This window comes from Lagopus leucura, unplaced genomic scaffold, assembly GCF_019238085.1.
Source record: "Lagopus leucura isolate 7727_CA_CO unplaced genomic scaffold, USGS_WTPT01 Super-Scaffold_100001, whole genome shotgun sequence".
NCBI lineage: Eukaryota > Metazoa > Chordata > Aves > Galliformes > Phasianidae > Lagopus > Lagopus leucura.
The window spans coordinates 102,377,327-102,394,668 of NW_024962262.1; the positions used below are offsets into that span (position 1 = coordinate 102,377,327).

General features: G+C 42.1%; 1 protein-coding gene across 1 annotated transcript in view; it reads right to left on the minus strand.

The window, feature by feature from the left end:
* LOC122177461 (alpha-2-macroglobulin-like protein 1) overlaps positions 1 to 17,342 on the minus strand; it is a 31,681-nt gene that overhangs the window by 9,704 nt on the left and 4,635 nt on the right. The window contains 22 exon segments of the mRNA XM_042866841.1: positions 724 to 880; positions 964 to 1,045; positions 1,866 to 2,042; positions 2,616 to 2,699; positions 2,986 to 3,037; positions 3,195 to 3,316; positions 3,455 to 3,581; positions 3,769 to 3,994; positions 4,084 to 4,189; positions 4,816 to 4,922; positions 6,004 to 6,176; positions 7,510 to 7,656; positions 8,223 to 8,368; positions 8,930 to 8,993; positions 10,020 to 10,250; positions 12,052 to 12,216; positions 13,008 to 13,117; positions 13,915 to 14,023; positions 15,312 to 15,426; positions 15,824 to 15,905; positions 16,478 to 16,637; positions 17,150 to 17,170. Of these exon segments, the coding sequence (XP_042722775.1) occupies positions 724 to 880; positions 964 to 1,045; positions 1,866 to 2,042; positions 2,616 to 2,699; positions 2,986 to 3,037; positions 3,195 to 3,316; positions 3,455 to 3,581; positions 3,769 to 3,994; positions 4,084 to 4,189; positions 4,816 to 4,922; positions 6,004 to 6,176; positions 7,510 to 7,656; positions 8,223 to 8,368; positions 8,930 to 8,993; positions 10,020 to 10,250; positions 12,052 to 12,216; positions 13,008 to 13,117; positions 13,915 to 14,023; positions 15,312 to 15,426; positions 15,824 to 15,905; positions 16,478 to 16,637; positions 17,150 to 17,170 (2,763 nt within the window).

Below are 17,342 nucleotides of genomic sequence, written 5' to 3' on the forward strand. Positions count from 1 at the left end.
TATCTGTACACTCTGGTTTTAGTTTGTACTGCATTGAAGGAAGGGAGGGAGGGAAAAAGGGAACCCTTTGCTAAAATGTCAGCCTGTTTTATTTCAAACTGTGCCTTGTGTTTAGTAGGGTGACTTTGCAATCTGACTAGTCCTGATTATTTTTCCCTTTACAGAACACATGAACCCACGTACTGCTGCACTATATCCAGTTGTTTGGTACTCAAGCATCAGGGCATGTTCATTGTGTATTTCCAGCTACAGTGCAGGGATCAATCTGGGAGTGCCAGGCTCCAGGAAAAGTAATACTTGGTGGGCAGTGAAGGGTCAACAGTGTCTTCAGATCATTCCATGTTAAAGCACAAAGTTAGGCCTATCTGGAGTCTTTATTGTGGATCGTAATGCATGAGAAGAGGGACTATCCAGCCAGAGTTTTTTGTACAAGCACTATAGAATACAAATATTTCTCCCTGTACCCCTAATGTGCCTTGGCACAATCAGTCATGGTGCCATTTATCTAGAGAAAAAAAAAAAAAGAGAATGCTCAATAGAGATTAAAAACTCACGTAGTGAAAATATATATTGTTCTAGGCTATGTTTCATTCTGCTCAAGGAATATGTTTAACTGAGTTAAACCATGCTTTGCACTACTGTGCACAGCAGAAGAGCCTGGGAGTTGACCCTGTCCCCATATTGGGTTTCTCCCACTCCTACTCCCACTGCCATTAGTCATACCTTCAAGTCATTATTGAAGAGCTTCCCCACACTCTGAAAGCAACTGTTGGGTAACTGATGCTTCTGCAGCCAGAGCACAGCATCCTGCACATGATCTTTGCTGATGTAAATGTAAGAGCTGGCCTGCCCAAAGGACCAGGCCACAAAAGCTGTCAGCCTGTGGGCAGAGCACAGATGTCACAGCCAGGAAATAGAATGGATGCTAGGTTTGGGATGACAGTACCAACTCTGGTCACTCACCATGTGTTGCCCTGGGTGTCAGACTTCCCAAAGGCACTGTAGGAGCCATCATCATGTTTGTAGAGCAGCTGACGCTGATAACCTGTGAAGACAGGGGCAAAAGCAACTCTCAGCATGAAAACATGTACCAACTCAAACTGTACTTTTAGTGTAGGAAGAAGCCTTTTACAGCAAGAGACTTCACCAGCTCCTACAGAGACATTGAACCAAACTTACTACATCAAAATGCCTTGAGCATCCCACAGTACCAGAGTGACAAGAAAAAGTTGCACAGCATCACTGAAGTGTGCCATGCAGCTGCTCTACATTATTAGCTGATTTTGCAGAGTACAGACATGCTCAGCCATTTCACCTCCCCACACTTTCCAAGCAACACTGACACCGTACTGTGAACAGAAAGATCAGTAGGAATGGCTAAAAAGGCTTTTCTCAGAAGGGACAAAGAGAAATCCTAATATGGTGTACTTTGCAAAATAAGACACTAGCACTGTATTAAATTTGGATTATATCAGACATAAGCAAACACTAACTAAATTATTTATCTGCTATGGCCACCCCTTATTCCAGTTAGTAGCAACTGTTACCCTGTTTCCACAAGGAACTGTATGTGCATCAGACTGATAAGAGAATGAAATTCAGGCATCACAGTATAATGGAAATAATTACCTACACCCTCCTGAGAAAAATAGGCTTCAATAATATCCAGAGACAGAAATAATGATTCTTCAAAAAGATGCTTTACCTTTTTTGAAACCATTTCCTTATACTCAGTGATCTCTTTCTTTGGCACAACTCTGGCATTGCTTCCACTCATCTTGCACTCACACATTAAACAAATTTACAGATTTACATTTACAGCACATTTTTTTCCCCCAAAAAATAGAAGAAAGGACAACATTTACTAGTTCTCAGGCAATAGAGTGCCATAACTTCAATTTCTGGGTCCAATTGTTTAGTCTTCTTCAAGTACTGGAGTATGAAGACGTTTGGTGCAAACTGAACCATGTTCTGTTCACCACAGCCAAATGGCATCTTAAGCAGCTGATCTAAATTTTGAAGTGCCGGGCCCATGATATCCCCTAAAATATGAGGTGGAGGGTAAGGAGAAAGAAAAGTATTCAGCGATATAAAATGAAAGGACTCCTGCCTTCTCTAAGCTCTACTGGAATCCTGAAAAAGAGGTCCTCATGAAACTGATGTGTGTAATATCACAATTAGATTTCTTCCTGCCCCTCCTGAATAAGTCCAGAATAGCAAAGGAAGTCGTATCATTCTGGGAAGAGGCAGGGAATGCTAAACTTCAGGGGATCTGAGGAAATCCTAAGAGAACTGTTATTCCTGAGGTATCAAGGAGGGAAAAGAATTATAGAGGCAAGCCAGATGATAAGCCAGAGAGATGTTATTGGTTGCTTTAGGTGGATGATTGAGAGACATCAAGAGGAGATATCGTGTTTTGCTCCTTCTTCTCCAGACAGTTGGGATCCTAAGATCCTTCCATATGAAAGGAATAACTGCTAAAAAAGATTACTTGATACACATTTCTAAGGCCATCATCACACTCTTCAGATTATCTTGTGGGGAACTGGGAACAGGCCAAAGCACTGTGCAATCTTTTCCCACTAGGGCCCAAGAGCAAAGAAAGCCTTTATCACCAATCACAGAGAAAGTGGCTCGGCCAGATCCCTCCAGTGTTTCTGCAGGCAGGGTCAGGGAGAATTCTTCCGAGACTGTGTTATCTAAGGAAGGGAAAAGCCAGAAATTCACTCAATGGAAAAGTTATCACACTCAATTGAGACAACCCAAAGGGGACCCCACGAGACTGAGTATGAAAGCTGAGAAAGCTCTGAAAACATGTGCCTCATACAGGAAACACCAGGCGGAAGATAGATATGAAGAAACTACAGTTGTTCTCTCAGGCATGGCACAGGTGCTCATTCTTGGACAAATTCCCACCACCTCTGGGTACCTGCAGGAGTCCCATCCCTTCCATCCTGATAGCAGTCAGTGAATTATGTTCTATACCTGTAGCACGGAGAAAGGCATTTTGGGTCTTCTCTTGCAGAATGCCTCCTGGCTGCAAGTGGAGAAAGAGTGGTTCAGAAGGTAGGAAAGGAAGTCTCCATGCCTCTGCAGGCCTGTCTGTTTCCAAGAAAGATCTAAACTTCCTCTTGCTAATGCTTCATGGGATAACACACTGTCCCCAGGTATTCTCCATCACTGATCTGACTAACCTTCACAATCAAAGGTTTTATCACTGTGTCTGTCTTTCCTTGCAATGGTGTCACAGCAACCCTGTTATCACACAGATTATGCGAATCTTCTGCCACACAGCTCACAGTGATATTCACTTTGCCTGCAAGAAGCACGAGAGTGCATCACTGAGCACTTGCAGCAGAGTTCTGTACATACAGGTGATGGAACCAAACAAAGGGGCAGGCAAATTTCACACCTCCTCCCACTAACTACCACACATCCCTCTGCTTAACCTCACCCAGTCTAGTGGCTGTCACATTCCACACAAAGATTTTTGCTTCATTGGCACAGAGGCAGCTGGTGAACTGGCAGCCTGGACAGGCATCCACCTTTAGTTCTGGAGTCTCTATGAGGGTGGTGTGCACCTGAGTGTGTTGAGGTGTACAAACATACATTGGCGTAGAATTAGCACCAGGCAATGATCAAAGGAACAAACATCATGAGTCACAAAAATGAGACTGTGTTTTGTGTCCTAGATACCAGTATATAGCTAATAGCTTGCCTTTAGGCTTTTATTCTTGCTCTAACATAAAATATGGGACTGGGAAATACTTGGATACAGTCCTCAAGGTAGTTGAAGACAGTGGCTTTCAGGCTGAAAATCTCTCCTTGTATCACAGAGTATGGCAGAGACAGGTCTACAAAGAAAGGCTGGAAGACCCTAAGTGTAGCTGAATGAGAAATCCCAAAGCCACTATCAGCAACACAGAAGACATTAGCATTCCATTTCATAATAGTGTCAGGTACAGTAACTTGGAGAGATGCTTGACCTTCACCACTACAGCAGGAGGAGAGAGAAAACTTGTTTAGAAGTAGTCAGAAGTTTCCAAAGATCTCTGAAAAAGGTAGGCAGAAGCTATTACCAACCTGACAGAAACTAAATCCCAAATCCAAGTTTCTGGAAAATATGTCCGTGGTTTGGGCTTTGCGTCATCTGACTGAGGTATAAGACTGGCATGAACAGCATGACTGTCTGCAGAAAAGCAAGTAATACGTCAGAAAAAAGCATAAGTCACAACAGGTGAAATTACTTCTTCATTCATAGGCAATCTAGCATAAACCATAAATTATCTATGTATACAGGGCTAGCTTTTCAGTGAGAGTATGTCCCAGAGTCTGTATCTTTAGGGAACACGATTTTAGGGAGAAAGAGGTGAATGGATTTTGGTCTGAGGCTCAGACTGACAAATTCAGCAAGTTATGGTATGGAATACGAGGGAGATAGAGTACTTAATTAGAGTCACACCATTTTAAAAAGTCTGTGAAAATACTTGTGGAGAGCAAGCCACGTTTTCTGTGAAGACTACAGAACCCAAGGACAGCTAATAAGGGACATGGATTTGAGCTTTTAACTATTATTGATTAACTGGGTTATCTTGGGCTTGCTTATGAAACTCCAGCAGAGCAGATCTCCAGAAGAGATCCTTCCCTACTGGTAGCCAGCTCTTAAATGGGTCTAGGAGAGGTGCAGCCAGGCTCCACCCCTTCCAGCAGCACAGGTGAATTGCTTTCACCTGTGCTCCCATGGCTGACTCATTGCTCACCTCAGGTGATCAATCAGAGGTTCAGGCCGTGATTCACCAGATCCCATACGCTTACCCACAACACTGTCTGTATTAGACAACATCTTTCTCTCAAAGTTTTGTTGCACATAGGAAACTGGTTTCTTGATTTTAGTATTGGTAAATATTTTCATGCGCAGTAACAGGGAAAACAGTAAAGAGAGTAAATCAGTGGTAAATAACAGGCAATAAGGAATGTTGAAAATATCTTGAGATATTTTCATATTATAGCAAGTTTCATAAGGTAGTTGGTAGCTAAAAAACTTTAAGATTCTGCTTATATTTAAGATTCTCTCTATACATAGACACTGAGAGCAGCCCTGTGGACAAGGACTTGAGGGTTCTGATTGACAAGAAAGTGGACATGAGCCAGCAGTGTGTACTTGCAGCCTCGAAGGCCAGCTGTATCCTGGGCTGCATCAAAAGAGGCATGGATAGCAGGGCAAGGAAGCTAATTGTCCCCATCTACTCTGCCTTTGTGAGGCCCTGTCTGGAGTACTGCATTCAGGTCTGGAGCCCTCATCACAAGAAAGACAGGGAGGTGTTGGAGCAGGTCAAGAGGAAGATCATAAAGATGATCAAAGGAAGAAACACTTCTCCCCTGAAGAAAGGCAGAGGGAGTTGGGATTATTCAGCCTGGAGAAGAGAAGGCTCTGGGGAGACCATGTTCTGGCTTTCCAGTAAGTGAGGGGAGCTTATGAACAGGAAGCTGACCGATTTTTTTATGTGGTCTGATAGTAATGAGACAAAGGGGAATGGCTTTAATCTAGAAGAGGTGACATGTAGGCTAGATGTTAGGAAGAAATTCTTTCTTCAGAGTGCGATGAGGCTTTAAAACAGATTGCCTAGAGTTGTGGATGTCCCATCTCTGAAGGTGCTCAAAGCCAAGTTGGATGGAGCCCTGGGCAGCCTGATCTAGTTATTGGTAACCATGGCAGAGAGGTAGGAATTAGGTGATCTTTAAAGTTCCTTCCATGCCATTCTATTATTCTACAACTCTGGGCAGTGCATGAGGAATGCATTGTCCTTACTCCTAAATTTTAACTTTCCCCATAATCCCCAAGTGAGTGTGGGTACACTGGATTAAAACATGACACAGATAACTTGTAGCAATGAATGACAGGGAAGCTGAAGATTACTAAGGCTAAATATTTGTAGGCATTCAGGATGGTACAGTGGCAATCACTGGTTCAGGAAAAGTTTGACACAAGTGCAGAGTCTCACCTTAAACAAATTAAAAACATCAGCATCACTTTGGTACCATGGTGCTCCCATCTGAGTCTTTTTAATGAGACTGGATTGCTGGGGCAGACAAGGGTATGCATCAAAGTCTTCCAGGTGATAAGGGAACCCTCGTCCTCTAATTGTAAAACTGTTATCAAAGACCTTCTTATATACCTGCAAAGGAAAAACAGAGGTCTTTATGAGGAACTGGCCAACAAGATTGTGTGAATGAGCCAAATATTTGGACTATAGCCCTACATTTTATTTCATAAATCTTCATAGTTGACAAAGTTGGCACTGACCCATCTTATGCTTAAGGACATGAGGCCCAAGGAGTGGATGTAGGCAAGAAACCCTTACGCTCAAGATCTTCACCTCTGGCAGTTCAAGCCTTTTAACTCTAAGGTGCAAAATCCGGATAAGACACATCTCAATTTGAGTGCGAGGCATTGGCATATCTGACTTATAAATTTGATGAGTATTATTTAATATATCTGTTAGAAGTAAGTTAGAAGTAAGAAGTTAGAAGTAAGAAGTAAGTTAGAAGTAAGTGCCCTAGAACAGCATTCCTGTAAAAGAGAACACCAGATCACACTGAGGTGCCTACCTACAGCTGCAGTAAGTCCTTCTAGATTTGGATGAGGGTTCTTCGTAACAGGCTGGCCTACTCTAACTTATCTTACAACTTTGTATGAGGCATACCCATGAGTATCATCTCTGGTACACTTCTAAATTTTCAGTTCTTGCAATGTTTTTGTTCTAATAAGTCTTAAATTCATTCCATTGAACCACAGCACTGCTTTAAGGATAAGTTTCTTCAAATCTTCTCAGAATTATTCTCAAAATGCACCTGGGTGCCAACAAAATCCTGGCCACTTTTCACCAGTCACCTCATGGCCAGGATGGGTTTTGTCCCCTGGTTTCCGTTTTCTAAAGAACTGCTTGAGTGCTCAGCCTGAGTCATGCAGTTATAATTCAGCAATATCTGAGATAAAAGGACACGAGGGCCCTACCAGCATAAAATTGATTTTTTAATTGTAGACTACCCTGAGTTGGAAAGGGCCCACAAGGATCATCAAGTCCAGCTCCTGACTTCACAAAGGACTATTCAAAATTCAGAACATACTTAAGATTAGCTTAGCCTCTCTGCCTGGTAGCAGACAGAAGAAGAGAAAGGAAGGTTTATGTGAGGAAAGAACTTTTCCTCTAAGCAGTAAGCACCAGCATCTCTTTGAAGCTGCTCTCCTGACCTATCCTGGCAGTGGTGCGCAGCTTCCATCACTCTCCAGGTTGAGATTCAAAGCACAAGGCAAATACAGTAGGAACATGAAAAACACATAACTACTCAGAAAAGACCTAGGAGGGAGAATGCCAGAGCAGCCACATAACAATGCATCTGGGCCTAGGAATGGCCTATGGGTCTTCTCTTTCCAGGAGCCTCCTGTCAAAGAACGGAGACAGAAGGCAGGCAGACATTAGGGTGCTAGTCATGGCAGGCTGTACTCACTGTGTCTGCTGTTAGAGTATTGTTCTCCATCAGGAGGACGCTTTTGTCAACAGATTGGACAGAGCAGAGGTATCCTGGAGCAGCTTTGAGATTCAGACTGACTTTTGACCCTGGGACTTCCTGCTTGCTTGAGAAGTCCAATTCCACCTGCAAAAGAAGATAGGATCAGGCACTTATCATTAGAGAGTCTTAGGTGTATGGGCAGTGGAGTGAAAGAGAATAGGGAAGGGATGAGATGCGGAGAGAGTCCATCCTGGAAAACCACTGGAAAGGTTGCTGGGGCTGCAATGTACACAGCCCAGTCATAATTCCCCTACTTCTTTGCAGCCACCTCCTGCTGATTCAAGACAGCCTAGGCAGTGAGAATTCTTCTGTAGCTAGGTTAGCAGAATTCTCTTTACATTAGGGAGAGCGTAGAGGACACTGTGCTTTCAGATCACTGGGGAATGTAGGGAGAAAACAGTGTTCAAAGGGGCATGATTTACTCGTTGGGAGGGGCTTGCCACTCAGTGCAGAGGAGGGCAAAACTAGGAATTTAGAGAAAAAGGAGGTTACTTATTTTGTTTCTCAGACAAAAAATACTGGACATTTGTTTTAGCAGGTATCCAATTTACACCTTTTGACTAAAGATAAAACAGAACCAGAAACGACAACAGACCAGAGAATATCAGTGATGTGATTGTTCTCTTCTTCCATTTTGCATTTCTACTCACCTTGTGTCTAAAGCACTTGGCTACTTGAAACTCTTCCACATCAGCCACTACTTGTCCATCCAAGAAGAGTGTGTACACTAGAAGCTTGATGTCAGGCAGGAAGTCATTGCCAATAGTTAGAGTTAATGAGAAGGAACCATGCAGATCTGTACAATGCAGGAAAGAAGAGAAAAGAAGAGAGGAAAAGGACTCACTTGAATCCATGCCATTTAGAATCAGCTGACTGGAGACAGGAATCAGAAGAGGGAATTCATTATTTTCTACCTGTAAACAGGAACACTTCATACAGTGCCACAGATTGCAGATTAACAATAATTTTAGAATAGTAGCCAATCCTCAAGGTTGGCAAAAATATCTCTCTTCCCTCCTCCTGCACATTATGTAAGCAGATGAACTACAAAATTTTGTATCTTCTCAAAGATATAAGCTAGCAGCAAAGTCACAAGGTCAGGAATTAGATCAATTAGACCTAATTAGATCAATTAGACAAGACTGGAGAAGGACACTCACCTGGAAGGCCACTGCACCAATCATAATGGTAACTGTGTTGATCTAATAAGGTGTGCCACAGTCTAACAACTCTTTCAATAGCCCCTGCCTGTGGTTAAAGCCCCTACCTGTGGTTAATAGTAACATGTATAGTATTTGGCATTGTTTGGCAGTCACACTTTCCTGAGATGTGCACGTAACTTTCATGAGGTACTCACTCTCATGCTGTGGGATTGGCACCTGCTTCTTTCCACTGAAAGGGATCCTGCCTTTGGCTATCACCTGAAGAGCAAAAAGAAGAGCCATTGAAGGGCCTGAATTCTGCAAGCATGAGAATGTAAACAGAATGAAAGGGGAGAGAAGGAAATGTTTGACGGTTACTGTCACAGAAGCTCTTCTGGTAGGACGTGCCCTAAAAATCTCGTCAGCAAAGATGTTGATAGCATCTCTGGCAAGGGAATTCAGAGGTGTTTGTTAGGCCATGAGAAGTGGCTACTTATGTAGCCAGAGTCTAGCACCAGCAGCTGCTATTAAGCACCAGTGGAATCTGATCTTCATGTTGCTAAGATACAATTTTTTTTTTACCTTAAAAATGTGCCCAGTTCAGTAACTGATACTCATCAGTTCAGTAACAGATAATCATGACATCACAGCTAAGTTGTAGCCAGACTCTTGCTTTGGATTCACTTTCCTGTAAGCGGACTTCATCAGCACATGTTCATGTACCTCTGCAGTACATTAGTATACTGTGCAATTTCGATTTTTTTTTTCCTGTACAGATACAGACAAGGAGAGGTCAGCTACCTCACACAGTTGGAAGTCTGGAGCACTCTATTGGATAGAAACCAGTCCAGTCTTTCAGTGCTACCCATGTGAAGATAATAAATACTAGACTAAATGGCAGTCATCTGCCATTGCTGCTCTCAAGGGGTTCTTCACCCAGTCTGTATAAATACCTGGGACTGTCCTGGCCCAAGTTCAGCACCTTTCACTTGGCCTTGTTGAACTTCATTAGGTTAAAGAGGGCCCACTTCTCCAGCCTGTCCAGGTCCCTCTGGATGGCTTCCCTTCCCTCCAACATACTGACTGCATTGCTTAGCTTGGTGTCATCTGCATACTTGCTGAGGGTGCACTCAATTTCATTGTCTAAGTCATTGATAAAGATGTTGAAGAGCACTGGGCAAAACAAAGCAGTTTTACTGGCCTCAGATAAGTTTAACATTTCCTAATAGTATCTACATGTTATTGTGAAAAGGACAAAATAGCAGTATGGTCTTGCCCTGAGATTCAGATGTCTTCTTTGCTTGCTAGATAGTAGAAATCAATGTGGTCTGTTCCAGAGCTGAGTTTATTCTGGTTAAGGATATAGTCCACTTGCACATTCTGCTCTTGATCACAGGGCATCACATCATTCCTGGCCTTGATCTCAAGGAAGCTGTTGCTCTCAGAGTAGAAAGGTTTCAGCCAGTGGAAGCTCTCCCCAATCCCTGAGTTCTGCTCAAAATTGTCCATGGTGTATTTTTCAAGGTAGTAGGTGCCCTTCGGAGTACAAAAACATGAATAAGCAATCGGTATGACATGACAAGAGCTTGAGACAACTGAAAACACTAAGATTGTACCTGAGCTACTTGGCAGATTACATATCTGGTATGTTTTAAAAGTTCTTTTGTGTAAGGTCAATACTGAAGTCAATAACACTGTCTCTTATGAAGTTTTAGCAAAAATTTTTTAATTTAATATTTTTTTAATAAAAGTATTTAATATTTTGTCCCAATCTTCATTTTCCTTCTATATCTTTGTAAGGACACACAACATCAACTTTTAACCATCTACCATGAATATAACACCCAAATTTTCTCTTAGTATTTCTCATTATATGCCCTGAAGTATAACAGGCAGCAAAAGAACCTTTGCATGATGAAACTCTATTCCTTGCAGAGAATCTAGGACTTTGTGAATAATAGCTGTGAGCCTATGAACAAAATCTAGAGCCTGCTTGAAAAGATTACAGAGCCCAAACAAAATTAGGAAACTTCACCATGGATAGACTGTTGCCTCAGGAGAAAACATAAAATCATAGAGTCATAGAATCATAGAATCCTTAGAGTTTGAAGAGACATCTGAAGATCATCTAGTCCAATGCCCCTGCAATGAACAGGGACATGCACTGCAAAATTAGGTTGCCCAAGGCATGATCCAGCCTTCCCTTGAAAGTATCCACGGATAGGGCATCAACCACATATCTGGGCAGCCTGTTGCAGTGCCTCACCACCCTCATTGTGAAAGACTTTTTCCATATATCCAACCTAAATATACCCTCTCAGAACTTGAAGATATTTCCTCTTGTTCTATCACCACAGACCCTGCTAAAGAGTCTGTCCCCTTCTTTCCTGTAGCTCCCCTCTACTTTCCTGTAGCTTCCCCTGTCCACTACCAGGTCACCTCAGAGCCTTCTCCTCTCCAGGATGAACAGCCCCAGCTCTCTCAGCCTGTCTCAAAGGAGAGGTGTTCCATTCCTTGGATCATGTCTGTGGCCCTCCTCTGGATGTGCTCCAACAGATCCATGTCCTCTTGTACTGAGGACTCCACATTTGGATGCAATACTCCAGGAGAGTTCTCACCAGTGCAGAGTAGAGGGGCAGGATCACCTCCCTCGACCTGCTGGCCATGCTTCTTTTGATACAGCCCAAGATATGGGTAGCTTTCTGGGCTGTGAGGGCACATTACTGGCTCATGAATCCCATACCATTTGCAAGAATACAGATAGTGGGAATATACACGTACTGCCAGGCTGGATACAATGAATTCAGAAGTTGTGAAGAGTATACAAGTGCTTCAAAGTGTGGTTTTGAAAAGGAGGTCAAGAATAGCTACCTACCAGGCTGAGCCTGAATAAGATACGTGCTGCTGCAGGGAGACAGCAGCCGCTTGAATTGGACTTCAGCAAAGACAGATGTCAACTGCAGTTCTGCTGAGCCATCTCCAGCACGTCCCAGAGAAAAAAGGAGAGATTTCATCTGAGGAAGTGGTCAGATTAAAGAATGATTTTCGTGAAGTCACTCACTTTTAGAAAAGTGAGAGGGATACAAAAGATGGATTAGGATCATGCTCCAGCTCAGGACAGCAGAGCACCTTTGATGAGTGTTTAGCTGATCTGTTTCAACAAAGCTTCTTGTCTCTCGGGGAAGATGGAATCAGAGAGAAATTAAAGATGCTTCTACAGATATAGTCAGATGAGATCAGGAGCCAGAAGCCTGTGCATCACACCTCAGATGTCTTCCACTTTCCTTTCCATCCCTTCTTATTTCACTGATCTTTTTTTTCTGTGGCTGATGCTCACCTTCAATGAAACAAGTGAGCTGTTCCAGCTGGTGGTATTCAATGAGAAGTGGACTTTCCCTTCCTCATCTGTGAGGAATGACAGGTGTGTCTTCTCATCATTTACATCAATTGTTAGGTAGACCATTTCATTTCGGAGGGCAGAGTTATTACTGTGGCAGAACATCTGCAGACAAAAGTAGGAAGTTAGTACTCCCATTGTACTCCACTCCAAGGTTCTATCTGTGCTTAATATATAAATATATTTTTTCTCTATCATTAGTCCTCCCAAATCCTTCTATGTTTCATACAGAATGGAAGGATCCAAATAAAATATGGATTTATGCATAGCAGTTCAAAACCAGAAATAAAGGCTAGTGTAGCCAAAAAACACACATACATTGGAGGTGGAAAAGGAAATTTCCTCAGATCCTAAGCCTTCTCCTGGACAATGCTCCAAAATCTTAGAACACTAAGTCTTGTCTTGTCTCCAGCCACTTAACTGTTGCTGTTTCTTTCTTTTGTTCATGCTATAGTTAGTACTGGCCCAGATAGAACTGTTTTTAGCCCCAGTGGGACAGCTGTCCTAGCATCATCCTGGGAACTTGAATCAGAAATGACTGTTAGTGAATAGATATGATTAGATACACAAAGCTTTAGTGATTTGCCAAGTTGCAATTACCACTTGCATGGCTGTCCACAGGCTGTACAGGGAGTAGTATCTCCCTGCTTCCACCACATCCATATCCTTATACCACATAGACTAGAGCTATGTCTATTTCAAGAGCTGCTCCTGAAGAGCCTTGCAGAGACTGCAGCTGGTCCTAAAATTCCTGTCCAGGGAAATTGCTAGGTTAGGGTGATGAACAGAAATTGCTTTTATAGAGGGCTTCAGTCATAGACTAAAGATTGCTTCCTTCTGCCAACACAAAACAAGACCTATGATGTATCCTCAGAGAAGGGACACATGGGGATTACCTGCCCTGTGTATGGTAGTCCACGTTTGTAGAATGGTTGGAGATTGATAAACTCTATAGATTTCATTCTTGTCACAATAGAAATTCCAGAAAAATCTTTAGTCTGTGCTCCTATTTAGAGAGAGAAGAAATCTATTAAACTCTAGCAGTGCTCTTAGAGAAGCAGAAGACAAGATGATACTTCCAAGCCATATAGCATTCAAATTTAGAAAAGAAAATACACTGTGCTAGTGTGTAATTCCTTCAGTCTTTTGGGGGACATCTGCATTATGAGGGGGTGCATATAAGCACCTATTTCTCTTTATTGCTGATTAAGGGAAATCAGATCATTTTTACTTATAGACAACTACTACCATAGGTGCCTAAAAGTGGCCTGAAGAATCCCACTCACAGTGTGGCACTCCAAAAAATGGACACCTCCAGTTGTCACATCAATGGGACATTAACATTCATGCTGAGAACCTACCACCTTATAGTCAATATTGTGGCAGACCAAAAAGGAGCAGAATGAGATTCCTGACAGCAGAAGTGTACATAAGCAGACTTGCCTGAGGTTTAGGAAAAGAGAGGATGAGATTTTGGGTACAAACTACTTGTCAGGATGGTGCACTACAATTAAAAAGAACTGTGAGGGTTTTTTCCATGACATTTCCAGGGCTTTGCAATTAGCTAAGAAACACCTTGGTGTTCAGGCAATCACTAAAATGACATCCACTAGCAGGTAGATGTGGAGATGAAGGGTAGAGAGGATTGGGAAATCTGGTAATAATAGATAGAAGAAGTACTAGAATAGAGACCATCATCATGATGGAAGACAGAACTACTGCAGGAAGGTCAAAGCCAAAAAATTTGAAACAAAGAAAGAAGCCTGCTGCGAATTATGAAACTTTTCACATATTCTCCAGTACCTGTTCCAATTTCCTCCATTTCTCCTATCACAATTATGTAGTTGTCAGATTCATTTAATTCCAGAGCCTTTGTCTTTACTGTAAATTCAGCACAACCATTTTTGTCTGTCTGGAGAAATGGAAACACAAACAGAAAGATGATCTGGAGGTAGAGGAGCCGTTTCATATATGGTGGGTAATCCTAAAGAAATATTTCTAAATACTTATGGAACAGAAGGAAGCTCAAAACCTATAACTGCACAAATCCGTCATGGATAACAGCAAGAGAAGAAACTCACACACTTGGATTTAAAAAAAATGTGGCATTTAAAAAGTTCTTCAGTTAAATTATACAGTGGTTAATTAAGTCTAAAACAAACTCAGAAGGAGACTGCGCTAAGCCCAGATCCTGCATCTGAGTGACTATGTTTCCATCTGAATTAGAGGTAGCCTCCTCCCTAAAATCTTTTGGCCATTGTGAATAAAGGCTGACATTATGGCATTCCAATCACAACTGTCTCTCTGATGTGACTATTTTAAAAATTGGCATCCAGCCAGTTAGAGATTTCAAGAGCTGTGCCAAGCATTAAACAGCGACTTGGTACAGACAGTCTGCCATGAGAGGTGGGGTGAACAAAGTGTTTTTAATTGTGCCTGTTGAGTTCTCTTGAGAACCTTGCAGGGATTATTGCATGATGTGTGAGAGGAAGCTGGCACTCATTTGGCGTTTTGCACAGCTAAGACTACAGCATTTCAGATGGAGATAATTTGCTACTGGATGAATTTTTAAAAATGCAGCAATCCATCTGGATTTTTCTATTCAGACTTGTTGCTAGCTGACATGATATTTAAAAGTGTTTTATTGTGACTTTCAGCCTCAAAAAGGTGCATCTGAAAGCTGTAAGAAAAACTAGGCTTGCAGCTTAACCACAAGCATATAATGAGCATAGATGTGCAAAAAAGTGTAACTAACACTGGACATAATCTTTGACAGGACACTGGTAAGTTTAAGATGATCTATAAACTGTATGAACAGTGCAACAAATAGTGCATCGAGTCTGTGACTTAATGCTCTGATACCACGTGTTGGTGGGAGCAGACACAGGGCTGAATAGACTAGTGATTTAATTCTACATAATATCATACAAACTCCTTGAAAGACCAAAGACACTATTACTTTTAAAGAGCTTACACCTCCTCCTGAAACAGTGAGTCAGATATGGGCAGCCAAAACAGTATTTGAGCAGTAAAGTCACAGGAAGATAAATTGTCTGATCTATACATCTAACAAGTAGGAAGAAACTACATTAAACAGATTTCTGTGCATTAGGGATGCAATCAGGCAGGTTAAAGGGACAGACAGACAAATAGACGTTTTCATCAGGTGATAATTTCCTCTATCTTATTTGTTTACCCACCCAGCTCTGTTGCTTCCTCATCTCAGAAGAATCTGAGAAATCCTGCATTTCATACTGCAACAATGTGATAAAAGTAATATCTATTTTCCCTTGAGCAGGCTTTCCATAGGTATATCTGTGTCAAAGGAGAGAAAAACACGTCTGAAGATGAACTGCTTCAGCAGAAATATTGAACCAGGTCCCCTGCCCTATCTAGGGTTAAGTGGAGCCCAGGAGAGTGTTGTATCTTGGTTGCTCAGAAACATCATCCCTTAAAATCAATTTGCATCCCACTACCGTACATTGGGAATGTGTTTCAAGCCACTGTCTCAAGTGTGCCCTCTAACCAGCAACCTTAGTATCCTTCAGTGTCATAGTAAATGACTTATATAAAAAAGAACTAGCTTGACAGAGTGATTTGTCTCCCTCAACAAAAAGTTAATGTAAAACCACTGTACTGATAGGCCACTTCTCTCCTTCTAACAATCTGGAGGTGATTATGGAGCCAAAGGACAGATCACAACAGTACTTACTTGACATATAGTTTCAGCTGAAATTCCTCATCCTCTGTGATGAAGGGAGGGTGCTCAAACTTTAATTCAACCTTTGTCAGCTCTGCAAACAGAAGTTGGAAAGATACAGACCAAGGGAAAAAAAAAAAAGTGATACCAATTAGAAATTCTGCTATAGCTACAGTCCAGAGGGGAAAGAATATAATATTCCCACTTACTCATTCCAGTGCTGTGACAGAACTTACTCCTTTTGCCTGTGCCTCCCTCTGCTGCCGCAGTTCCATGAAGAACTGCTTTCTACTCCAACCTAGTGAACCATAAACACTATAAACAGCACAGGGTTTTATTCTTACACATATCACTGCAACTGAATGGGGTTAAGATGTGATGCCGCTCCTGTTATGGCAGCTGAACAGTATATTTAGCTTAGAAGAAGAAAACAATGAGCAGCAGCAAGAGCTCATTACAGGGCCCGGCTACAGCTAGAACAACATGATAGACTACAACCTTTTACCCTACCTGACTGCAGAACCTCTAGATTTTCGAAGGTTCTGACCACGTCCCCTGTCTGCTCTTCTCCCAGAGCAAAAGGTCTGATGAACACGGCCACATCACCCTCGTCTTTCTCTAGATATCCACAGTGTTTTTTCCTCACTTCTGCTGTCTAAGTCTTACCATATTCATTAACACTGAATGTTTTCTGAGCCATGTCTTGTTGCACTGAAATGGTATATTTCCCAAGGGCTGCTTCAGAGGCCAGGGGAAAGGATAGATCCACAATGCCATGTCTTGACTTCACATTCAGCCATTCAGCAATGCGATTATTTTCAGGATCCTATTTGGGAAAGAGCGTTCAGAGCCACCAAATCAAATTGACAGGATGGGTAGTCCAACTATACTCAGGCACAAGAATGCACTACCAAGACTTACCCTTGCCTTAGGAAATAGTACCCCTTGCCACAGGTGAGATTCCTTCTCCCTCCAGTATCCTTTTACTAAACTCTTGAATTGCAAAGGCTGTCAGTAAAGGTACTGGGAAGTGGTAACACCATAATACCTTAGGAAAGACAAGCAGCTATGCTGCATCTATTCATCATTTTGCTTTGTGCTTTATGCTCTGTACAGACCAGTTTTAGGGCTTGAGGTTTTCGAGATTCGCTACTGTTTCTAGCTCAGCTATGTGCATCATAGAGAGCTGGTTTGAATGAAGAACCCAGGCTGACCAAGTAGAAAGGTCTCCAACTGACTTATTTATTGGATTATATTTTTCGTGCAGCCCAGTCTAGGAGTGAAAGGGCACAGTGGAAGAGACGGACATCTCCCTGTGGTCAGATATTCATCACTTACCTGCAACCATATCTGAAGATACTGTAAAAAGAAAACAGAAACAAGCTCAGTTTTGTATAGACCTAAACAGTACACCAGAAAAGTTCTGCTCCATCCAGATCCTATGTTATGTGTCTGAGGAGGATATTACTAGAACCTCCTGTTCTAGTCTGCACTGCAGTCTTTCTCCAAAAGGCCAATAGATGAGTGGTTT